General features: G+C 38.4%; 1 protein-coding gene across 2 annotated transcripts; it reads left to right on the forward strand.

Annotated features, from left to right (window-relative positions):
* The first annotated feature begins 18050 nt into the window (after positions 1 to 18050).
* Positions 18051 to 26583, forward strand: Ssx1l1 (SSX family member 1 like 1). Of its 2 annotated transcripts, XM_063280365.1 has the most exons (8): positions 18051 to 18124; positions 19459 to 19512; positions 20132 to 20262; positions 20846 to 20960; positions 21586 to 21684; positions 22944 to 22993; positions 25991 to 26094; positions 26487 to 26583. In XM_063280365.1, the coding sequence occupies exons 3-7, from the start codon at positions 20197 to 20199 to the stop codon at positions 26039 to 26041; spliced, it is 381 nt and encodes a 126-aa protein (XP_063136435.1). In that variant the 5' UTR covers positions 18051 to 18124; positions 19459 to 19512; positions 20132 to 20196; the 3' UTR covers positions 26042 to 26094; positions 26487 to 26583. The 2 variants fall into 2 exon arrangements, with proteins under 2 accessions (XP_063136435.1, XP_017457702.1); XM_017602213.3 differs by lacking the exon at positions 19459 to 19512.
* Positions 26584 to 26839: the final 256 nt, after the last annotated feature.

A 26839-nucleotide genomic window follows, 5' to 3' on the forward strand; every position in this document is an offset into this window, starting at 1 on the left:
AATAAAGAAAGCAGAAAGGGAGAAAACCCTGGAGACAGACCTAAGGAAGAGATCAGATGTCATAGATACAAGCATCACAAGCAGAATGCATGAGAAAGAAGAGAGTCTCTGGGGCAAAAGATACCATAGAAAACACCGACACAACTGTTAAAGATAATGTAAAATGCCAAAAGCATTCCTGGATGTTCCCCAAACATCCAGGAAATCCAGGACACCAGGAGAAGATCAAACCTAAAGATAATAGGTATAGAAGAGCGTGAAGACTTCCAACTTAAAGGGCCGATAAATATACATTCAACAAAATTTAGAAGAAAACTTCCCTTACCTAAGGAAAGAGATGCCCATAAACATACAAGAAGCCTACAGAACTCCAAATAGATTGGCCAAGAAGAGAAATACCTACCGTCCATAATTGTTAAAATTCCAAATGCACAATACAAATAAAGAATATTAAAAGCAGTAAGGGAAAAAGGTCAAGTGACATATAAAGGCAGATCTATAAGAATTACACCAAGCATCTCACCAGAGACTATGAAAGCCTGAATATCCAGAACAGATTTCATATAGACCCTAAGAGAATATATATGCCAGCCAAAGTTACTGTATTCAGCAAAACTCTATGTTAACATAGATGGAGGAAACAAGATACTTCATGAAAAAAACCCTATTTACACAATATATTTCTACAAATTCAGCCCTATAAAGGATAATAGATTGAAAACTACAACACAAGGAGAGAAACTACACTGTACAAAAAGAAAGAATGTAATCTTGCAATGAAACGAAAAGAGAGACACACGAATATAATTACACCTCTAACAATGAAAATAGGAAGTGACAGTCACTATTCCTTAATATCTCTCAACATCAATGAACTCAATTCCCCAATGAAAAGACATAGTCTAATAGACTGGATATGTAAAGAGGACCCAGCATTTTGCTGCATACAGAAAGCACACCTCAGAGACAAAGACAGTCACTACCTCAGAGTAGAAAGCTGGAAAGAAACTTTCCAAGCAAATGGTCCAAAGTTAAAAGGTGAAGTTGCCTTTCTAACATCGAATAAACATGACTTTCTACAAAAAGTTATAAAAAAGATAAGGAAGGACACTTCATATTCATCAAAGGACAAATCCACCGAGATGAAATCTCTATCTGAAATATCCATGCTCCAAATGCAAGGGCACCTACATTCATAAAAGAAACCTTACTAAAGTTCAAATCAAACATTGCACATCACACAATAATAGTAGGAGATTTCAACAACCCAATCTCATCAATGGACAAATCGTGGAAACATAAATTAAACAGAGACACAGAGAAACTAACAGAAGTTATGAACCAAATGGATGTAACAAATCTTTATAGGACATTCAATCCTAAAACTAACGGATATACCTTTTTCTCAGCACCTCGTGGTACCTTCTCCAAAATTGACCATATAATCAGGCACAAAACAGGCCTCAACAGATACAGGAAGATAGAAATAATCGTATGCATCCTATCAGATCACCATGGACTAAGGCTGGTCTTCAGTACAACAAGCCCACATGTACATGGAAGTGGAACAATGCTCTACTCAGTGACAACTTGGTCACAGGAGAAATAAAGAAAGAAATTAAGGACCGCTTAGAATTTAATGAAAAAGAAGAAACAATATACCCAAACTTATGGGACACAATGAAAGCAGTGCTAAGAGGAAAACTCATACCTTTGAGTGCCTATAAAAAAAACGGGAGAGAGCATATGTCAGCAGCTTGACAGCACACCCAAAACTCTAGAAAGAAAGAAACGAATACACCCAAAGGAGTAGAAGGCAGGACACAATCAAACTCAGGGCTGAAATCAACAAAGTAGAAACAAAAGGATTATACAAAGAATCAACAAAACCAAGAGCTGGTTCTTTGAGAAAAACAACAAGGTAGATAAATCATTAGCCAGTTTAACCAGAGGGCATAGAGTATATCCAAATTAAAAAATTCAGAAATGAAAAGAGAGACATAACAACAGGATCTGAGGATATTTAAAAAGTCATCAGCTCCTACTACGAAAGCCTATATTCAACAAAACTGGAAAATCTGGAGGAAATGGACAATTTTGTAGACAGATACCAGGTATCAAAAGTAAATCACAAATTTATCACAAATAAACCATCTCAATAACACCACAACTCCTAAAGAAATAGAAGCAGTTGGTAAAATTCTCCCAACCAAAAGTAGCCCAGGACTAGATGGCTTTAGTGCAGAATTCTGTCAGACCTTCATAGAAGACTTCATACCAATACTGCTGAAACTATTCCACAAACCAGAAACAGACAGAGTTCTAGCATATTCCTTCTAAGAAGCCACAATTACTCTTATACCTAAACCCAAAGACCCAACAAAGAAAGAGAATTTCATACCAATTTCCCGTATATACTGAATAAAATTCTTGCAAACCGAATCAAAAAATACATTAAAATGATCATCCATCATGATCAAGTAGGCATTATCACAGGGATGCAAGGATTGTTTAATATATGGAAATCCATCAACATAATCCACTATATAAACAAACTCAAAGATAAAAACCATTGATCATTTCATTAGACGCTGAGAAAGCATTTAATAAAATTCAACACCCCTTCTTGATAAAAGTTCTGGAAATATCAGGAATTCAAGGCCCACACCTAAACATTGTAAAAGCAATATCTGGCAATCCAGTAGCTAACATCAAACTAGATGGAAAGAAACTTGGAGCAATCACACTAAAATCAGGGACTAGACAAGGCACTCTCTCCTTACTTATTCAATATACGATGCTACGTCCTAGCCAGTTCAATCAGACAATGAAAGGACGTCAAACGGATACAAATTGGAAGGGAAGAAGTCAAAAACCACTATTTGTAGATGATATCATAGGATACTTAAGTGACCCCAAAAGTTCCACCAGAGAACTACTAAACCTGATAAACAACTTCAGCAAAGTGGCTGGGTATAAAGTTCATTCAAACAAATCAGTAGCCTTCCTCTACTCAAAGGATAAACAGGGTGAGAAAGAAATGAGGGAAATGACACCCTTCACAGTAGTCCCAAATAATAAAAAAATCTTGTTTTGACTTTAATCAAACAAGTGAAAGATCTGTATGACAAGAAATTCAAGTCTCTGAAGAAAGAAACCAAAGAAGATCTCAGAAGATGGAAAGATCTCCAATGCTCATGGATTGGCAGGATTAATATAGTGAAAATGGCCATTTTGCCAAAAGTAATCTACAGATTCGGTGCAATCTCCATCAAAATTCCTACTCAATTCTTTATAGAAATAGAAGAGCAATTTGCAAATTCATTTGGAATAACATAAAGCCAGGATAGACAAAGCTCTCCTCAACAATAAAAACTTCTGGGGGAATCACCATCACTTACTTCAACTGTATTACAGAGCAAGAGTGTTTAAAAAAGGCGTATTTTATTGGTACAGGGATAGGCAGACAGATGTAGCAGAACATAATTGAAGACCCAGAAATGAACAAACACACCCATGGTCAATTGATCTTTGAAAAAGGAGCTAAAACCATCCAATGGAAAAAGATAGCATTTTCAACAAATTGTGCTGGTTCATCTGGAGGTCAGCAAGTAGAAGAATGCAGATCGACCCATTCTTATCACCCTGTACAAAGCTTAATTCCAAGTGGATTAAGTACCCCCAAATAAAACTAGATACACTCAAACTATTAGGATAAATATGGGGGAAGAATCTCGAACACATGGCACTGGGGAATGTTTCGTGAATAAAACACTAATGGGTTATGCTCGACGATCAAGAATCGAAAAATAAGACTTCATAAAACTGCAAACTTCTGTAAGGCAAAGGACACTGTTATTAGGACAAAATGGCAACCAACAGATTGGGATCTGATAGAGGGCTAACATACAAAATATACAATAAACACAAGAAGTTAGACTTCAGAGAGCCAAATTAAAATATTAAAAAAATGAGGTACAGTTCTAAACCAAAAATTCTTAGCTGTGGAATGTTGAATGGCCAAGAAGCACCTAAAGAAATGTTCAACATACTTAGTCATCAGGTAAATGCAAATCAAACAACCCTGAAATTCCACCTTACACCAGTCAGAATGACTAAGATCTAAAACTCAGGTGACAGCAGATTCTGGCAAGGATGTGCAGAAAGAGGATCACTCCTCCATTGTTTTTGAGTCTGCAAACTGGTACAACCATTCTGGACATCAGTCTGGAGGTTCCTCAAGAAAGTGAAAATTGTACTAACTGAGGACCCAGCTATACCTCTCCTGGGCATATACCCAAAACATTCTTCAACATACAACAAAGACACATGCTCCACTACGTGCATAGCAGCCTTATTTATACCATCCGGAAGCTAGTAGTTTCCCAGATGCCCTTCAACAGAGGAATGGATTTAAAAAATGTGGTACATCTATACAATTGATTACTACTCAGCAATCAAAAACAATGACTTCATGAAATTCCTAAGCAAGTGGGCTGAACAAGAAAATATCATCCTGAGTGAGGTAATCCAATCACAGAAAAACACACTCATTGATGAGTGTATATTAGCTTAAAAGCTCGCATTACTCAAGGTACAATCCATAGACCACAGGAAGCTCAAGAAGAAGGATGACCAAAATGTGGATGCTCCCACTCCTTCTTTAAAGGGAGAACAAAAGTATCCATAGGATGGGATACAGAGTCAATGTTTAGAGCAGAGACTGAAGGAACAGCCTTTCAGAGACTGCCCCACATGTGGCTCATATATACACAGCCACCAAACTAGATGAGATTGATGAAGCTAAGAAGTACATGCTGCCAGGAACTGGATATAGATCTCTCCTGAGAGACACAGCCAGAGCACATCAATTAGAGAGCAGAATGCTAGCAGCAAACCACTGAACTGAGAACGCTGGGAATTAGAGGAATGTTTGAAGGCTCTGAAGGGGCTTGAAACCCCATAAGAACAACAGTGTCAACCAACCAGAGCTTCCAGGGACTAAATCACTACCTAAAGACTGTCCATGGACTGACTCAGGGCTCCAACTGCATATGTAGTAGAGAATAGCCTTTTTGGTCACCAGAGGAAGGAGAAGCCATTGGTCCTGCTAAAGTTGTACCCCCAGTGCAGTGGAATGTCAGGAGGCATAAGGGGATGTGAATAGGTGGAGCACCTTTATGGGGGAGGGGATAGGGGGTTTATGGACAGGAAACAGGTATTGTAAATAAAAAATATCCAATAAAAACAATAAAGGTTGGTTGAATAGGAACAAAAGAGTCAGAAGACAATCTCAGTCGCAGAACATACCATATTAAAACAGTTACACAAAAGTCAAAGAAAATGGCAAAAGCAAAAGGCTCCTAACCCGTAACATCCAGAAAATAAAAACACAATGAGAAGACCAAACCTAGGATACAATCTACAGAAAAGAGTGAAGATTTAGAACTTAAAAAGCCAGTAAATGTCTTCAACAAAATTATATAAGAAAACTTCCCTATCCTAAAGAAAGAGAAGCCCACGACCATACGAGAAATCTACAGAACTCCAAAGGGATTGGACCTGAGATGAAATTCCTCCTATCACATAGTATTCAAAACTCCAAATATATAAAAACAAAGGAATAATATTAACAGAACTAAGGGGAAAGGGCAAGTAACATATAAAGGAAGACCTAACAGAATTATACCAGACTTCTCAACAGAAACTATGAAACTATGAACGCTTAAAGGTCCTAGGCAGATGTCAAAAGAAGACAAATGACAGCTCAGGCTACTATATTCCGTAAAACCCTCAATTACAATAGAGGGAGAAACCAAGAATCCATGACAAAACCAAATTTAAACAATATCTTTCTATGAATCCAGGCCTAGTAAGGATAATAGATGGAAAATTCCAACACAGTGAAGGAAACTACACCCTAGAAAATTCAGGAAAGTAATCTAATCTTCTTTCAACACACCCAACAGAAGATAGCTACACAAACATAATCTCAGCTCTAACAACAAAAATAACAGGAAACAATAATCACTATTCCTTAATATGTCTTAACATCAATGGACTCAATTCTCCAAGAAAAAGAAATAGACTGAAAGACTGAATATGTAAACAGGTCCCAGCATTTTGATTCATACTGTAAGTGCACGTCAGTGACAAAGACCACTACTCCTGAGTAATAGGCTTGAAAAAATTTCCAAGCAAATGGTCCCAAAGAAACAACCTGGAGTAACCATTCTAACATTGAATAAAATCCACATTCAAACAAAAGTTTTCAAACAAGATAGAGAAGGATACTTCATATTCATCAAAGAAAAAAATCTACACAGATGAACTCTTACTTCTGAACATCTATGCTACAAAATGCAAGGGCACCCACATTAATAAAAGAAACTTTACTAAACCTCAAAGCATACATGTCAGAACACATGCAATAATAGTGTGAGACTTCAACACACCATTCTCAGCAATGGACAGATCATGGAAGCAGAAACTAAATGGACACACAGTGAAATTAACAAGAGTTATGAATGAAATGGATTTAACAGAACACACACACACACATACACACACACACACACACACACACACTCCCATTCATCCTCAAATAAAAGAACATACCTTCTTCTCATCACCTCATGTACATTCTAAACACTGACCATATAATTAGTCACAAAACAGGCCTCAATTGTCACAGAAGATTGAAATAATCTCATGCATCCTATCAGATCATTGTGGGCTAAGGCTGGTTTTCAAGAACAACAAAAATGACAGAAATCTAACATAGACATTGGAACAATCACAAAAATAATGGGTAGACAAGGCTTCTCACTCTTTCCCTACCTATTCAATGTAGTACTTAAAGACCTGGTGAGAGGAATTACACAACAAACATAGGTCAAGGAAATTGGAAAGGAAGAAGTCAAAATGTTACTATTGGCAGATGATAAGATAGAATTCATATATGGCTGCCAAAAATCCACCAGAGAACACCTGCAGTGGTTAAACAACTTCAGGAATGTGGCTGGATATAAAAATAACTCAAACAAATTAGTAGCCTTCCTATATTCGAAGGCTAAACATGTTGAGAAAGAAAATAGTGAAATAACACCTTTCAAAATAGTCACAAATAATATAAAATGCCTTGGTGTGACTCTAATCAAGCAAGGGAACGATCTTTATGATAAGACCTTCAAGTCTCTGAAGAAAGAATTTGAAGATTTCAGACAATGGAAAGGTCTTCCATTCTCGTGGATTGGCAGGGTTAATATTGTACACTTATCCATCTTGCAGAAAAAAATCTAGAGATACAGTTCAAAACTCATCAAAATTCCAACTCAATTTTTCATAGAGTTCGAAGAGCAATTTGCAAATTCATTTGGAATAACCAGAAGAACAAAAACAACAACAACAACAACAAAAAAAAACAGGATAGGAATATCTACTCTCAACAATAAAAGAACTTCTGGGGGAATCACCATTCCTGACCTCAAGCCGTATTATAGAGCAATTATGGTAAAATCTGCATGGTATTGCCATGTAGACACATAGGTAGAGAAATGGAAGAGAATATAAGACCCAGAAATGAACCACACACCTATGTTCAATTGATCTTTCACAATGGAAGTGAAAACATACCAGTGGGGGAAAAAAGCTTTTTCAAAACACACCGCTGCTTCAACTGGAGATCAGCATGTAGAAGACTGCAAATCAACACATTCTCTTCTTCTTGTACAAAGCTAAAGTCCAAATGGATCCAGGGCCTCCACATAAAACCAGATCTCCACAGTCTAATAGATGAAAACAAAGGGAAGAACATTAAAAACGTGTGCACTGGGGAAATTTTCCTGAACAGAGCACCAATGGTTTATGCTCTGAAATCAAGAATCAACAAATGGGACTTCATAAGATTGCGAAGAATCTGTAAGAAAAAGAACACTGTCATTTAGAACAAAACATCAACCAACCAATGGGAAAAAGATCTTTACCAACCCTACACCTGATAGAAAGTTAATATCCAATATATACAAAGACCTCAAGAAGTTAGACCCCTGAAAATCAAGTAATCCTATTTAAAAAGGGGGTAAAGACCAAAACAAAGAATTCTTACCTGAGGAATATCAGATACCTGAGAAGCAGCTAATGGAATGTTCAACTTTTAGTCATCAGGGAAATACAAATCAAAAGATCCCTGAGATTCCATCTCACATCAGATAAAATAGCTAAGATAAAAATTCAGATGACAACAGATAATGGTATGTCGAGAAAGAGGAACACTCTTCCATTGTTGGTGGGATTGCAAACTGGTGCAGCCACTCTGGAAATCATTCTGAAGGTTCCTCAGAAAATTGGACATCATATTACATGAGGACCCATCTATAACCAAAAGATGCTCTAACATATAACAAGGACACATACTCCACTATCTTCATAGCAGCCTTATTTATAATGGTTAGAAGCTGGAAAAATCTAGATATCCCTCAACAGAGGAATGGATACAGAAAATGTGGGACATATACACAATGGAGTACTACTCAGCTATCAAAATCAATGACTTCATGAAATTCATAGTCAAGTGGATAGAACTAGAAAATATCTTCCTAAGTGAAGGACTCTAATCACAAAAAAAGACACATGGTATGCATTCACTGTTAAGTCAATATTAGCCCCATGGCTTGGATTACCCAAGAAGCAATCCAGAGACTACATGAAGATCAAGAAGGACAATCAAGTGCAGATGCTTCAGCCTTTCTTTGTATGGGGAACAAAAATATTCATAGGAGGCAATGCAGAGACAAGGTATGGATCAGAGGGTGAAGGAAAGCCATCCAGAATTTGCCTCCCTAGGGATTCAGCCATATACATACAGTTACCAAACCCAGACAATACTGCTGATGCCAAGGAGTGCATACTGACAGGAGCCTGATATAGCTGTTTTCTGATTGGCTTTGCCAGAACATGAGAAATACAGAAGCAGAGCTCACAACCACCATTGAACTGAGAACAGGGTCCCAGTTGGAGAAAGTTAGAGAAGGGATAGAATGAGCTGAAGGGTTTTGCAACCCCATAAGAACAACAATGCCAACCATCCAGAGGACCGAGGGACTAAACCAACATCCAAAGTGTACACATGGACAGACCCACGGCTCCAACCACATATGTAATAGAGCATGGCCTTTTTTGGTACAAATGGGAGAAGACCTTGGTCCTGCCTGGACCTGGGTCCCCATTGTAGGGGAATGTCTCAGGAAAGGGAAGGGGAGAAGGGATTGGTGGATGTGGTAATACCCTCATAGACGAAGGGGGAGGCAGATATGATAGGGGCTTTATGGATGGGAAACCATAAATGCATAGCATTTGAAATGTAAATAAAAATATACAATAAAAAAGGAAGAACAGTTTCTAGCTGGAGTCTGAATTTCGCTGATCACAGCCCACAGCTCCCTGCTACCAAACCCTGTGGGAGAGAGACCTCATTGCCCTGACAGGAGGGCACTCCTGAGACTGCAGGGCAGGAGAGACCGCAAGTACTGCCCACCATTGCCCACACCCCTGACCCAAGGGGAAAGTGTATAGGGACTCTGGGAAGAGAAAGACAGGGGTACTCAAGCTGCAGGTGTCCTGTGGTCCAGACTGGCCCAGATCTAAGTGACCTGGTCAAATAGCTCCCTGCACCCAAATCCCGTGGGAGGGAGAGCTAGAACTTCAGAGGGGCAGACACACCTGGGAAGCCAGAGGAGACTACTCTCTACCCACACTTCTGACTCTAGAGGAAAATGCCTAGTGCCATCTGGGCCCATGTGCACAGGGACCCGAGAGAAGGTGGGGCAGGCTCTTCTGGTTGCTGCCCCCACGGAGAGCTGACACCCAGCCCTAAGGAGCAACTTCAGACCCGAGACCAGAGGTAAGGCCAACTTTTCTGCTCCAAGTGACCTGCCTGGTATACTCATGACACACGCTCACGGGAACAGCTGAGGACCAGTAGACAGGAAAGACTACACGCCTGGAAGCAGAACACTCTCTACACATAACTGGCTGAAAGAGAACAGAAAAACAGGTCTACAGCACTCCTGACACACAGGGAAAATAGGACGGTATAGCCACTGTCAGAAAAAGCAGAAGAAGCTAGAACCAGAGACAACCTGATGATGAGAGGCAAGTGCACGAACCAAAGCAACAGATACCAAGACTACATGGCATCATTAGAGCCCAATTCTCCCAAAAAACAAAGAGTGAATATCCAAACACGCCAGAAAAGCAAGATTTAGGGTTTAAATTAACATTTGATCATGATGTTCAAGGACTTCAAGAAAGACATAAAGAACTTCCTCAGAGAAATGCAGGAAAACACTAATAAACAAGGAGAAGCCTATAGAGAGGACACACAAAAATCTCTGAAAGAATTACAGGAAAACACAATCAAACAGGTGAAGGAATTAAAATTGGAAATAGAAGTAATAAGGAAAACACAAAGGGAGATAACCCTGGATATAGAAAACCAAAGGAAGAGACAAGGAGCCATAGATACAAGCATCACCAACAGAATACAAGAGATAGAAGAAAGAATCTCAGGAGCAGAAGATTCCATAGAAACCATTGACACATCTGTGGAAGATAATGTAAAACGGAAAAGGTTGCTGTCACAAATCATACAGGAAATCTAGGACTCAATGAGAAGATCAAACTTAAGGATAATAGGTATAGAAGCAGTGAAGACTCCCAGTTCAAAGACCCAGTAAATATCTTCAACAAAATCATAAAAGAAAACTTCCCTAACCTAACGAAAGAGATGTCCATAAACATGCAAGAAGCGTACAGAACTCCAAATAAAGAAACTCCAGAACTCCAGAAAAGAAACTCCTTCTGTCACATCATGGTCAAAACACCAAATTTACAAAACAAAGAAAGAAATATTTAAAGCAGTAAGGGAAAAGGTCAAGTAACATATAAAGGCAGACGTGTCAGAATTACACCAGGCTTCTCACCAGAGACTATGAAAGCCAGAAGATCCTGGACAGATGTCATATAGACCCTAAGAGAATACAAATGTCAGCCAAAGTTACTGTATCCAGGAAAATTTTCACATATGATAGATGGAGAAACCAAGATATTTCATGACAAAACCAAATTTATACAATATCTTTCTATAAATCCAGCCCTACAAAGGATAATAAATGGTAAAGTCCAACACAAGGAGGCAAGCTACACCCTAGAAAAAGCCAGAAACTAATCGCTGTGCAACAAAACAAAGAGAAGACAACCACACAAGCATAATATCACATCCAAATACGAATATAACAGGAAGCACCAATCAACATTCCTTTATATCTCTCAACATCAATGGACTCAATTCCCCAATAAAAAGACACAGATTAAAAAACTGGATACACAATGAGGACTGAGCGTTTTGCTCCCTACCAGGAATGCATTTCAGAGAAACAGACAGACACTACCTCAGATTAAAAGGCTGTAAAACAACTTTCCAAGCAAATGGTCTGAAGAAGCAAGCTGGACTTGCCATTTTAATATCAAATAAAATCAATTTTCAACCAAAAGTCTTCAAAAAAATAAGGAAGGACACTTCATATTCATCAAAGGACAAATCCTCCAAGATGAACTCTCAATACTAAATATCTATGCTCCAAATACAATGGCACCTACATACATAAAAGAAACCTTACTAAAGCTCAAAGCACACATTGTACCTCACACAATAGTAGTAGGAGATTTCAACACCCCACTCCCATCAATGGACAGATCAATTCGCCATGAAACTGGGATTCCATTCATGAAAACTTTGAAATATCTCGAAAAGTACACTTATTACAAGTGTCTCTTATTTGGGACTAACTGAATTACCAAGAAACTGAGATTCCATTCATGAAATTTTGCTATATTTTGAACAGCACATTTATTACTAGTGCATTCTTTTGGGAACTAACTAAATTTGCCTAGATACTGTGATTCCTGCTGTGAAAAGTTTGCTATATCTTGTAATCTACACTTATTGCAAGCGTGTCCTATTGTGGACTGAATTCACCAAGAAACTGAGATTCCCTATGTTAACATTTTTGTATACCTTGAAGAGTATACTTATTACAATTACTTCGTATTGGGAACTAAATTTATTTGCCAAGAAACTGGGATTCCCTTCATGAAAATTTTGCTTTATCTTGAAAAGTATACACAAAATAATATACCTTTTTTTCTCATTACCTCATGTACCCTTCTCCAAAACTCACCAATCACAAAGCAAGACTCAACAGATACAAGAAAACTCAATTAACTTCTTGTAACTTATCAGAACACTGTAAAATAAAACTGGTCTTTACCACAACAGAAACAACTGAAAGCCTATAAGCCCATGGAAACTGAACAACTCTCAATTCAATGATGACTGGGACAGGGAAGAAATGAATTAAAGACTTTTTAGTATTCAAAAAATGAAGGTGCAACGTAACCAATTTAGGGGACAAAACTAAAGCAGTCCTACGAGGAGAGGATATAGAAATCAGGGCCTTCATAAAGTATTTGGATAGTTCTTACACAAGCAACTTAAAAGGACACCTGAATGCTTTACAAGAAGAAGAAGAAGAGGAGGAGGAGGAGGGGGAGGAGGAGGAGGGGGAGGAGGAGGAGGAGGGGGGGAGGAGGAGGAGGAGGAGGAGGAGGAGGAGGAGGAGGAGGAAGAAGACATACCAAAGAGGAGTTGACAGCAGAAAATAATCAACCACAGGGGTGAAATCAATAAATTAGAAATAAAGAGAATTAATGCAAGGGATCAATGAGGCCAAAAATTGGTTCTTTGAGAAAATCACCAGAGAGACAAACCCTTAACCAAAGTAAGAAAAAGGCAGAGAGACTGTATCAAAATCAACAAAAACAGAAATGAAAAGGGAGACATAACAACAGACACTGAGGAAATCCAAAGACTCATTATGCCTTATTCAAAAGCCTATACTCCACAAAATTTGAAAATCTAAATGAAACCGATGATATTTAGATAGATACCACTTACCAAAGTTAAATCATGTTTGCATAAACAGTTTATATAGTCCTATAACCCCTAAAGATATAGAAGCAGTAATTAAAAGGCTCCCAACAATAAAAATAACCTATGACCAGATGGTTTTAGTGCAGAATTCTACAAAACTTTGTAAGAAGAGCTTTCAGTACCCCCTCAAACTATTCTACAAGGTAAAAAAGAAATAACATTGCCAAACTCATTTTATGAGTCCACAGTCATCCTGACACCCATTCCACACAAAGGCTCAAAAAGAGAATTTCACACTAATTTCCCTTATGAATATTAAGTATTAAAAACCTCAGTTAAATACTTTCAAACTGAAGCCAAGAACACATCAAAATGTCATCAAGTAGGCTGTATCCCACGGATGCAAGGTTGGTTCAATATATGAAAATCCAACACTAATCCACCATATAAAAATCTATGAGAAAAAAATCACATTTTCATCTCATGCTGAAAAAGTATTAACATAGTACAACACATCTTCTTGTTAAAAGTCTTAGAAAGATAAGGAATACAAGGTATATACCTAAAAGTAATAAAGGCAATATACAGCAATCCAATAGCCAATATCAATTTGAATGACGGAAAATTTAAAACAATTCCACTAAAATCAAGGGCAAGACAAGACTGCCCACTCTCTCTGTATCTATTCAGTATTGTACTTAAAGTTCTAGCTAGAGTAATAACACAACAAAAGGAGATCAAATAGATACAAAATGGAAAGGAAGGAGTCAACATATTGCTATTCACAGATGATATGATAGTATACATAAGTGACCACAAAAATTCTACCAGAGAACTTCTACAGCTGATAAAAGTTTTCAGTGAGTTGTCTGGACACAAAATTAACTCAAAAATTTGATAGCCTACCTTTACATAAATGATAAATGGACTGAGATAGAAATCAGCAAAATGATTGTGAAGGGTACTTCACAATAGCCACAAAAAGCATAAAATATGTTGGTGCAACTCTGGCCAAGCAAGTGAAAGACCTGTATCACAAGAACTTCAATTCTCTGAAGAAAGAAATTTTCGAAGATAGCAGAAGATGGAATGATATCCCATGCTCGTGAAACAGTAGGATTAACGTAGTAAAAAAAACAAACAAAAAAAAAAACAAAAAAAAAAAAAACCTGTCATACCCAAAGGAATCTACAGACTCAATCAAAACTTCAGCACACTTCTTTACAGATCTTGAGAAAACAATTCTCAACTTCATATGGAAAAGCAAAAAAAAAGCCAGAATAGCTAAATAAATCCTATGCATTAAAATAATTCCTGGAGGAATAACCATTGCCAATTTCAATCTGTGCTACAAAGCAATAGTAATAACAAACACATAGGCATAAAGACAGACAGATTTATCATTGAGAAGTGAAAGCCCAGAAATAAATCACATGCCTATAGATACATGATTTTCACAATGAAGCCAAAACCCTACAGTGGAAAAATAAACCATCTTCAACAAACAGTGCTGTTCTAACTGAATGTCTCCATGCAGAAGTATGCCAATAAGTTCATATTTATCATCCTTCACAAAACTCAGGTCCAAGTGAATACAAGGCCTCAAAATCAAACCAGGCACACTAAATCTAGTAGAAGAAAAAGTGTGAAGACAAACTTCTGAACAAAACACCAGTAACTAAGGCACTAAGATCAACAATTATAAAATGGCACCTCATGAAACTAAAAAGCTTTTGCAAGGCTAAGGACATCATCAATACAACAAAACAGCAGCCTACAAATGAGAAAAGATCTTCACTAACCCTACATCTGACAGAGAACAAATATAGAGAATCAAATAGAGACTATGTAAAAAAACAACTCCAAAATTTAGATACCAATAAACCAAACAACCAAGACCTAAAAAGAGAACTCTTAGCAGAGGAATCTAAAATAGCTGAGAAACACTTAAATGTTCAATGCCTTTGGCATCAAGAAATGCAAATCAAAATGATTCTGTGATTCCATCTGTCAGAATGGCTGCTATCAAATATTTCAATAATACTTCATGCTGGTGAGAATTTGGAGCAAGGAGAGCACTCCTTCATTGCTTCTGGGTATATAAACCTGTATTACCATTGTGGGAATGAATCTGGTAGTTTCTGAGAAAATTGGGACTAGTCCTACCTCAAGACCCAGCTACAACTCTCCTGGAAGTACACCCAAAAGATGCCCCACTATACAATATCATTTTCTCAAATATGTTCATAGCAGCCTTTTTTGTAATAGCCAAAACCTGGAAACAATCTATATGTCTCTCAACTGAAGAATGGATAAAGAAAATGTGATACATCTGTATAATAACATACTATTCAGCTATCAAAAAAACCATCATGAAATATTCAGGCAAATGAATGAAACTAGAAAAGATCATCCTGAGTGAGGTAATATAGATCCAGAAAGACCTGCATGGTCTGTACTCACTTTTATTAGTAAACATTAAACATACAGTACAGAATAACCATGGTACAATCCAGACCCAAAGAAATTAAGTAATGAGGAGGGGCCAACAGCAGATGATAGAATCTTGGTCAGAAGAGGAGTTAAAATAGATAGCAGAAGTTGATGGGAGAAAGGAAATGGGAGGGAGAACGGATGGGAGGGGACCAGGGATAGTGATCAGATACTAGGAGAGCAGGGTAAAGGTAAGAGGGCTAGGGTAAGAAAATAAATCAGTTGTGGAGGCATCTAGGGACAAGCAAAAGGCATGTGTCTTAGTTAGGGTTTTATAACTGTGAACAGACACCATGATCAATGCAAGTTTTATAAAGGACAACATTTAATTGAGGCTGGCTTACAGGTTCAGAGGTTCAATCCATTATCATCAAGGCAGGAGCATGGCAGCATCACAGCATCCAGGCAGGCATGGTGCAGGAGGAGCTGAGTTCTACATCTTCACACAAAGGAAGCCAGGAACAGACTAACATCCCAGGCAGAAAGGAGGAGGGTCTCCAAGCCCATCCACACAGTGACACATTTCCTCCAACAAGGCCACACCTTTTAATTGTGCCACCCTCTGGGCCAAGCATATACAAATGATCACAACCTGTGATGGAGGAGGCTCCTGTGAGGATATGAGCATGGCCCTAGCTGAGACTCCTAGCTTTGGGGAATATGGAGCCTGAAGTGGCTACCTCATGTAACCAGGCAGGAACTCCAGTGGAAGCAAGGAGACACCGACCCACTCAGAAAACATGTGACCCCAAATTTTTCCTGCCTACAAGGTATGCATGGATAAAGATTGAGCACAGATTGAGGGCATGGACATCCAATGATTGGCCTATTTTGGAACCCATGCCATAACAAAAGCAAACCCCTGACACTGTTAATGATACTCTGCTATGCCTGCAGACAGAGTCCTAGAATAATTACCTTTTAAGAGGCTTCATCCAGCAAGTGATGAAAACAGATGTAGAGACCAATAACCAAACAACAGGCAGAGCTCAGGGAGTCTCGTGGAAGAGTCAAGGGAAGAATTAAGGGTGCCAAAGTGGCCAAGGATACCGCATGAAGACATACAGAGTCAACTAACCTGGGACCATGGGTGCTTACAGAGATTGAACCACCAACCAAAGGGAATGGACTGGACATAGGCCACATATGCATTTGCAATGGGTTTGCAGCACGATCTTCACATGGGTCCCCTAACAATTGGAGAGCAGGATCTGTACCTGACTCTGATGCCTTCGTTTGGATCTCTTTCCCCTAGCTGAGGAGCCTTGTCTGGCCTCAGTAGAAGAGTATATTCTTAGTCGTGATGAGATATAATAAGTTACAGTGAGGTGGAGGGGGAAAGGAAGAAAGAAATGGAGGAGGGGTGTGAGAGTAGGACTGGAAGGAGTGGCAGGAGGGGTCTTGGAACAGGATGTAAAGTGAATGCACAAATAATATTTTATTAGATATATTTCTTTACTTACATTTCAAATGTTATTCCCATTCCCAGTTTCCTGTCCATAAACCCCCATCTACTCCCCCTTCCCCATACATGTACTCCCCCCATCCATCCTCCTTACTGCCCCCCATATTCCCTTGCACTAGGGGTCCAACCTTGGCAGGACCAAGGGCATTCCCTTCCACTGGTGCCCCAAAAAAGCTATTCTCTGCTACATATGCAGCTGGGGCCCTAGGTCACTCCATGCATAGTCTTTCAGTAGTGGTTTAGTCCTTGGAAGCTCTGGTTGGTTGGCATTGTTTTTCTTATGGCGTTGCAAGCTCCTTCCACTCTTTCAATCCTTCTTCTAATTTCCCAAAAGGGGGTCCTAAAAGGAATGGACTTAAAAGATCAAAAAAGAGAGAGGTTTATAATAAAGCTCAAGGGTCATTGACCCTCTTCCTGCTAGAATAGTGGAATGTCATTCTGAGAAGGGCAACACTAGTAGTCCAGATTTATGTTAGGAAATCTTAGAGGAAATAGTAGGATCATATTTTCATATAAGAATATGGTATGGGAGACTTTCTTGCCACATTTACTTAGAAACCAACCAAGGAGCACATAATCACATGCATGTTCTTTACTATTTATCAGGAGATTATTGAAATTGCCATACAATTCATGTTCTTAGAATATATATATATATATATATATATATATATATATATATGAGTGTGTAAAGAGATTAGTATTTCCTTTATAAATTATTGAAACCTTGTAAGATTATTGCATAGAGATGTCAAACTAAACCACCTATGGAAGAAAAGTGAAGGATTTGAGATTCGGGCCTTCAACATATCTTTAGATTCAGTACTGTACATGAAAGGGTGGAATGTTGGGTGTGTAGGCAAAGGTGAAAATGTGGGCAAGCTTAGGCACATCTATTTAAATAGCTTAGTAGACAGACCATGGTAGAGCCAATGCCAGAGGGAGTAAATAGGATAATTTAGGTGGAAACATCCAAGGACCACACCCTCATTATGAAGTACTTTCTGTCTCTGAAGTCTGTGCAAATGCACCCCATTCTTACCTCATTTGCTCCACCCATTTTTCTGAGACATTCAAGGGTACTGACTATTCTGGTTTCTTGATTCTTGAGGGGCAGCTGAATCAAGAAACTTGATCTCTTTCTGAAGAAACACCCCCTCTTCTTTGTGTGTGAGGTAGGTTCTTTCTGAGAGTCATCCTGTGAAATGAACAGGTGAACACCATCTACAATCCTATGTAGAAGACTTATGTCTCTTTTGTTACTTCAGTGATCCTAAATCCTTACAAATGAGTTCTGAGGTAAATTCTGACTGTGTGTTTCCCCCACGGATGCCAGAAACAACAACCATCTTATGTAACAGACTTCTGTAACAACATTTCTGAGGGAAACAGTATTCTTAGCTCCACAAATTCAATGTCAACCAAATTTCTGCAGTCTTCCTCAATCAGAGAGGTACTGCCCAATAGCCTGTCTGAGGGACTATTTCACCACCTCCTCTGGTATAAAGCTGCAATCTTCATGTTCTCAGAGACTGCTTAATGTGTAGTATCAATTTTTTTCTAATGACTTCAGTTTGGAGGACCACCACATGGGTCTATCTTGAAAAACATCACATTCCTTTAGCTTGAATGATACCTGGTCCTGTAGAATCAGAGCCACAGCTCTCTTCACCACATTACTTTCCAAATTAGCACAGTAATGACACCTCCAAACCACTCAAATTATCATACCTTCATCTATTCTGCAGAGTAGAGCCATATATTTGTTTACTGGTCAATTAATAGCCACCATCCTCCCATTTGACATGTAGATCTACTTTGCTAGAAAATATATCTGCACACACACACGAATTCTCTCTCTCTCTCTCTCTCTCTCTCTCTCTCTCTCTCTCTCTCTCTCTCTCCCTTCCTCCCTCCAAATGGAGAGTCCTTACTTCATTATTTTGAAAAGTTGGACATTAGACTAGAAAGGTAGGCAGGCACACTCAGTACAGAGAAGAGTTACAAAACCTATGCATGAGGTTTACTCCCATTCATCTTATGTGAGTACAATTATCCCTCCACACTATCTTCTACAGGACATTTGGTTTGTGCTTGGAGACAGTCAGTTCATGATCTTCAACACAACACTTTCCCCAAAGTCATGAACACAAACAGTTCCTGTACAAAGAGCCCTGGGGATATTTTTAAACCAGAGAAAATGTCCAAAAGTCTTACATGCAATCTATGTCTTATCTTTCTGTCTGTCACTTACATTTTTTCTCAAAATGAAACAAAACTAAACCAAACAAAGAAATAAACAAAATGTTCTCTGTGGTTTTATCTCTATGTACTTTGTTCTTTTAAAGCTTATCAGACACATGGCCTTTAAGCCAAACGTGGCAGTTACTAATCTTTCATGCTAACCTTGCAGTTTGGATGTGTCAAAACTTAGCATAGTTGGGCAAAGGAGAAAGTCTACATAGAAAGGCATTTAAAGGATTTACTATTTTCTGTTTATTTTGTTTAGTTAAAGCCGAAAATATCTCAAAATATCCTGGAAAATGAAAACATCATTTTTTTTGTAAGTGGAATGAAAAATGGACTCCTCAAAGTCATCCTCTCAAATATACATGCACTATAGCACACAGACCCCATCCCCCAAAACATACATACACACTATGCACATTGATTAATAGTAAACAACAGATCATTGTAATTGTATTTGGTATTTCTTTTTTTTTTTTTTTGGGGGGAGCTGGGGACCGAACCCAGGGCCTTGCGCTTCCTAGGCAAGCGCTCTACCACTGAGCTAAATCCCCAACCCGTATTTGGTATTTCTTATTCTACCTTCCTCTACTGAACTTCCTATCACCCAGATCCAGTGACAACTCTCTCTTTTTCTTCTATGAAATTAGTTTTCACATTCCAAAAATGGCTGAGAATATATTGTGTCTGTACCTGCCAAATCCAACAGCCTTCTTTTTCTATTTAGTTTAAGACATACTTCAGGGTAACTAGTCAGAACAGTAGCTCACCCATTCTCAGATACTAAGGATCACATCATACATGCTGATACAACCCTTCCTATTCCTAGCAACTTCTCCAAGAGATATCTAGTATATATTATCCCAGAGATATGAGGAACACAATCCTTCCAAGTTGTGAGTACAACTATCCCTCCACACTATCTTCTTCTATAGGACATTTGGTTTGTGCTTGGAGACAGTCAGTTCATGATCTTCAACAGGACACTTTCCACAAAGTCATGAACACAGACAGTTCCTGTACAAAGAGCCCTGGTGATATTTTGAAACCAGAGAAGATGTCCAAGGTAAGGTGTTATGGTGGGGAATGGATAGCTTAACAACCATTGGCCAATATGTGAAATGGGAACAGAGTCACAAGGTACAAGAGACTATCTCTATAGGACAAGCAAAAAATTCAAGACACCTCTCTCTCTCTCTCTCTCTCTCTCTCTCTCTCACACACACACACACACACACACACACACATACACACACACAGAGAGAGAGAGAGAAAGAGAGACAGAGAGAGAGAGAGAGAGAGAGAGAGAGAGAGAGAGAGAGAGAGAGAGACTTTCAGGAAGTCCTAATACTGCAGCCCTGACGATATGAATATTGTGATCTGTAACCTTGCTCATTTGGTGACTTTGGTGACTCTTGGACATTTACAAATGCAGGAGAACAAGTAGTTGATTTTGATCACCTCTGATATTCTTGGGAAGAAGTCATTGCTAAGAAATGTTTCTCATGGGACATTCACTTTTTTTTCAGAAAAACCTATATTGACATTGTAGGTGACAAAGTTCCTATTACAAAGAAGGAAGTCTGAGCTAAATAGTACACATGTCCAGCAAAGTAGCCATCAAAGCTTCTATTTATTTTCTTTTCTAGTCATTCAAGGATATTTCCAAATACTTCTCTGAGGAAGAATGGGCAAAGCTGACCAAATGGCAGAAAAGTGCCTACATATTTATGAAAAGAAACTACATCAGAATGACAGACCTAGGTAAAAGGAAGTATTTGTTTGCTTGTTTTGTGTTTGTTTGTCTGTTTGTACAACCTAGGTGTCCCCCAGTCCCTCGTGTTCCTGTCCTATATGTTCATTTTCATTTTTGTAATTGGACATTTTAATTTATTATATTTCAAATGTTATCCCCTTTCCAGGTTTCCCCTCCAGAAACTCCCTTTCCCATTACCCATCACCCTGCTTCTATGAGGGTGCTCCACCACCCACCCACCCACTCTTGGCATTTCCCTACACTGAGGCATCAATTCTTCACAGGACCAAGGGCTTCTCCTCCTAATGATGTCCAACAAGACTATCCTCTGCTACATATGAGGCTGGAGCCATGGGTCCCTCCATGTGTACTCTGGTTGGTGGTTTAGTCTCTGGGAGCTCTATGGAAGAAAGGTAAAGACACTCACTGAGTGTCCGGCTCTTTTCCAATATGTGCAGAGGTGAGAGCAGAGAACAGCTACCATAGGGCTCAGAACTGCAACCTACATTTTCCTGCCCTTCAGGTCTTTGGCTTGTTGGTCCTTATGTCTGTGCTGAATCCCAGCACCCTCCTTACATTTCTCCCTTCTTTGCTCTGTTGAATTTAAAAAAAAAACACTTTCATTTCTTCTAGGTGTCATGGTCAACCAACCAGTATTCATGCGTGGAAAGGATCAGATCACAGAATCCTTAATGAAGGAATCTGATGAAGGTTGTGGCCATGAAAATGAAGGTGAGTGGGTAGGAAGAGGCTGTGGAGAATTGTCTTTTCATTTTGATGTTCGGAAAGGTCACAGACACTGCTCCCCTTCCCCAGGTCAGGGCTGATTGGAAAAAAGTTTATTCAGAAAATCACATAGACGATATTGATGTATCAAATTCTAAGATATTTAAAAAGAATTTGTATTATTATGGATAGTTATATATGGATAGCAAATATGTGGCATATTCAGTTGGAATAACATTGTCTTATATCATATCCTAAACAAGGACAGACACACTACACAGAAAGAGAAAGATAAAGGGCAAAAAATGGGGAAAGGAGTGGGAAAGGTGAGAAGAGGGGAAGAGAGGAGAGAAGGGGAGAGATATAGTTCATCTGTATGTCATGGAATAAACCTGCACAGAATAAAAATGTGAATGGTTCAAGAGTCCATATTTTTGAACATATGAATATGTATTATAACAAGACAGAAGACAAGAGTATTCATTTGTTCCTCTGCTCTGACATAAAACTTCCAAAGAGAATCAGAATGTCCTATGTCCCACAGAACTATACTCCTCAGAAAGTAGACCAGATATAGAATTTTGTATAGCATTCTAAGTTACTTCAAGGTCCAGGTCTGGTGTATATATACACAGCTTTTGATATTAATGGAGAATTATTCCACTGTGCAGAAACCAGTAGCACTGGGCTAAAATGCTCACCCTTTCTCACACATTTTAAATAGTCAAAGACATTTTATTTTGAGTTTCATACATGCAGTATTTACAAAATATGATCACTAATACTTTTTACTTTTATTTTTCACTGTCCTTTTCAAGTTCAAGTAGGAAACCTCTTTCAAGCTTGACCACTACTCATGTTTTAACACAGCATGGTCATTAATTTAAGCCACCTGGTTTTGCTCAGTGCCTTTCTCATACACTCATTTCAAGTGAAATGATCTTCATTATTCTACATTGATAATTGCAAATGATACAAATGTTTATGTAACCCGCTTAATGCTGTAGGTAAAATGCAAACAACACGCTAGAATAGGATAAAGCTGTGATGAGGCATAGCCTACATTTTATAAAGTAACAACAGTAGGAGCTTTCTGAGCTGAAATTTCAATTGACAAGGCATAAATAAAGAGAAGGAAAAGCTATGATTCACTTCTCCTCCATGAGATGGCTGTAATGATCAACTCCAGCGTTCACAGAAGTTTCAGGGATTGTTAGAAATATTGGATAACAAGCAATACCTTCTAACTTGTCATCCTCCTATAGGTGAACACTCTAAGCAGATATTTGACATGGAGCATACTAAAGGCCTGAAGGTAAGTATCTCCTATTTCTCTAGGACTTGATCACATTGGTCCCTCAGTATATTCACATGGTTGAGGATGGAAGATGTGAGATGCCCAACTCCCACACCTTTCCTCTGTTCATATCTTTGTTTTCTTCTCTTTTCTCTGTAGTTGTTTTAATTTCTATTCTTTCTCCTTACTATTTTCTTTTTTGTTGTGTCTTTCTTCCTTCATTTCTACTTTGTGGCACAGAGAATGAGTCACAGAGCTTGACACCTGACAGGCAAGCATTCTACCTTTAGGAAAACCTCAACAGACGTGCTTCTCTCTTCTTCACAATGTTTGATGTAGCATCTATAGTATGATAATGATTCTGATAAGTAAACATCTTCAGTTGTCACATTCCCTGGTTGTAGAGTACTAGCCTAGTTGTAACCAAAGTCCTGGCTTCAGTATCCAGTACCACGGACAGTGATCTAAATCACACTCTTTTCTAATATTATTTTAATGAACTAATACAATTTAACCTCTTGGAACCAAAAAAGGAATCATAATTGATTTCATCAAATAATAATGAGTATGTGCTTATGATTCATTGCTAATACCAACGATGAGGCTCTTGTGCCTAAACATGCTAAAGTATTGGCCTAAGCAGCAGTTCCACTGAGTTTACATCCCATAGCCTAGCACAGACTATTGAAATGAATTCATGTCTTCATTAATGTCTAAGATTCATGGGAGACTTCCTTTGGGTATTCTCTCACAAATGAAACTCATTCTTCCCTTCTAACACTTATTTTTCCAAGAAGGAAGCAAGAGATGGACTCTATGAATGGGTCTCTGAAATGACTGGAGACAGTAGAGATTTCATTTTAAACACCACCCACTGTGATCTCCTTCAAGACATTCTCTACACATTTGAACTCTCTGATTCACAGTTCCAGCCAAGTCAACCCCTTCATATGTTTTTGATGTGGAAGCTTCCGTTGCAGAAATTAATCTTTTCTGGAGGGTTTTAATGGATCTGTGAGTTGGTGGCCAGCAAGGAAACTATTAAGAATTCAATTTTAAAAGTACCATAAAAAGCATTCAGCTTTACCATTACTCCATTTAGCTTGCTTTCTCTTCTGTGGTGGCATGCATATATCAGAACTGTGTGAGTTGATGACACTGAGACCTTTGAAGGGCATGTAGGGAGACTTATCAAATCAAACCAAAAACATACAGGAAACAAAAAGAGTAATGTGTTTATAAACCAGAATCTGGTCTACTTCATCAAGTTGTGCATGGATTCTCTACACCATGAATGAACAAGATGAAAGAAATACAGCTCAGTATTCATGGCTTATGACTCCCCTTGACTGAAGAAGAGTTGGAACAGGTATCCATTTGTCTAATACCACATACAGTGTTCTCATCGGGATTAGGAGTTTTGACACACCCATCACCTCACTCTTTGATGCCTAGATTATTGTGGCTCACTTTTTCCTCCTTTCCCTACATCATCTCCACACAAAATGCTGGTATACAGTGCTTTCTCCTTTCTTTCATTTCCTTTATTGTCTATGTAATGTTCCACAAGCTTGTGTGTAGAAGACCTGTCATTTTGATACTCTGTAATTTTCTATTTTCTCTCTTTACCAAAATTTATGTAGACCACAATACCAGTTATATGAACATCATTTAAGTTTTCCTTAAAATTTGTCTAGAAAAAAGATAAAGAATATTTTAGTTCTGGGAAATGTGATTCATTTAGTCCATTCTTTACACTTGTAAGTTTCTGTTTTACTCTGTATTTAGGCACAATAATGAAATAACCTCCAAGATATAAGAAAGTACATTAATAAAATATAGGAAGGAGACCCAAACATCAACACTCTGATATGGAAAGAGGCACAGTCCAGGCTCCATTGTTTGAAACAATTTACAGATAGTTTAACAGTTTCTAGGAGAGTCAAAAGAGTTGTGTACTGATAAATATTTACCTGAGGAGTGTGAGACATTATTTATTGCTGTCTGTTGCCACTGGTAACTTTTACATGACATTTCTGATGAGGAACCCTAATTTCATTGGTTTTTCCAACATGAAAGAGATCATGTATATATATATATATATATATATATATATATATATATATATGGTGTAAATATATATTCATAATGTATGTATATATTCATATACATTTGAAAATGTCCAAATAACTTTTGTGTGTTGAAAACACTTTGGAAAAAAAGGAATTGGGTGTTTTGCACTGAAGAAGTGCTACTGGTACATTTTACATGTTCCCTTAATATTTGAAAGATCCAGAAAGAGGTAGCATGAAAAGGAAATTGCATAAAGAGAATGCCAATTGCACATGACTCAAGAAGGGCTCAGAGATGCATGAATACCCAAGCAAAAGCAAGTGAATTTCAGAGATATAGTGATATGGCACAAGATGATCGAAATCAATAGGGAAACACCAGTTAGCATTCCTGGTTCCTTATTGTAATATGGTCTGGTTATGTGGCATGGGCTCTGCACATAAACAGGACATAAAAAGCTGCCAGCACTTTCTCCTAGGTTAGGGTAGGATATCATGATCATGCTCTGACTTCATTTATAAGCCATGTTGCACAGGGCAAATGTTCTACATGCTCTGAATTTCAAATCCTTAGTTTGAACAGTCACTGTTCATAAACTCTTACAATCATTCCAGTGAATCCAAATTTTCTCACAACCTGACAGTTTTTCTTTGTAGGAAAGCCTGGACTATGAAATACAGACAGGAGAATGTTCTAGTGAGATGTGAGATGGGGAATTATCTGAACCTGAATAGAAGAATAGATGTTCATAACTAAAATGGCCTTTGGACTGTATTGATGTTGTTCTAATATCAAGCTTTTTGAGCCAGAAGATATCAGACTAGAGCATGGAGAAGGGCTATAACCCTGTGAGTGGGATCAGTTGTCTGCTCACCTGGTAAAATTGGGATGGACACCTGTCTCCAGAACTAGTTTTCACTTTGCAACCCTTCCTCACATCAGGACCCAAGTGGAGTCATGAGAGTGCCAGAAAACAAAGATTTCAGAAAATAAAACATATCCTAATGTTTGATGTATGCAGTGTTAATGAAGAAAATCACTACCATGTAAGTGAACCCTTCACACCTTTCCTACATCCTTAGAAAGGAGCATCTTTCCTATAGTATAGTCCTTTGTTCCCCAAATTACTAACATAATCTAATCCTTTGAGGTACAACACTCAGGCTTAATGAAACATCTCACACCTGCCCTACTCTTATCCTTCATATAAGAGATAGAACCTGTAGTCGTCTAAGTCCCCAAACCTCGTGTCAGTATCAATGTGCAGGACACGTAAAGGACAGGTTAAGCAGTCACTGTGACCTGTGTAAAGAATTTGCTTGAGACAAAGGTTCTGTGGCTTTTCTGGGAAGGAGGATGAGTTGATGACTGCATGATAATTCGTTGGGATTCTCAGACAATTCTTTTTCTTCACTCCCCTTGTCTCATCCCAAAACAGGGAAAAGCTTGTGAGAAGAATTTGATGATCATTCAGAATCACGGAAACAACTCTGGTATCCTAAATATCAAATGAAAGGAAAATTTCCCACAGTGAAGAGTTAGTGTCAGTAGTTTTACTCTGTGCCAGACACCCTCTGAAGCCTCTTCATTCTCTGTTTGTTTGTCTGTTTATCTGTCTGTGTGTTTAGGGGTTTTGGTAAGATTCATTTGTATTATCATTTAGAGGAATGCTTGTGGTTGCCTGTGCAAGTACATGACACCTAGATTTAAGTGCCTGTTGACATCAGAAGAAGGCATTGCATTTCCTGGAGATGGAGTTAGGGACAGTTTTGAGCTGCCCAATGTGTGTGC

The sequence above is a fragment of the Rattus norvegicus genome, chromosome X (assembly GCF_036323735.1).
Source record: "Rattus norvegicus strain BN/NHsdMcwi chromosome X, GRCr8, whole genome shotgun sequence".
In the NCBI taxonomy this organism is placed as follows: Eukaryota; Metazoa; Chordata; class Mammalia; order Rodentia; family Muridae; genus Rattus; species Rattus norvegicus.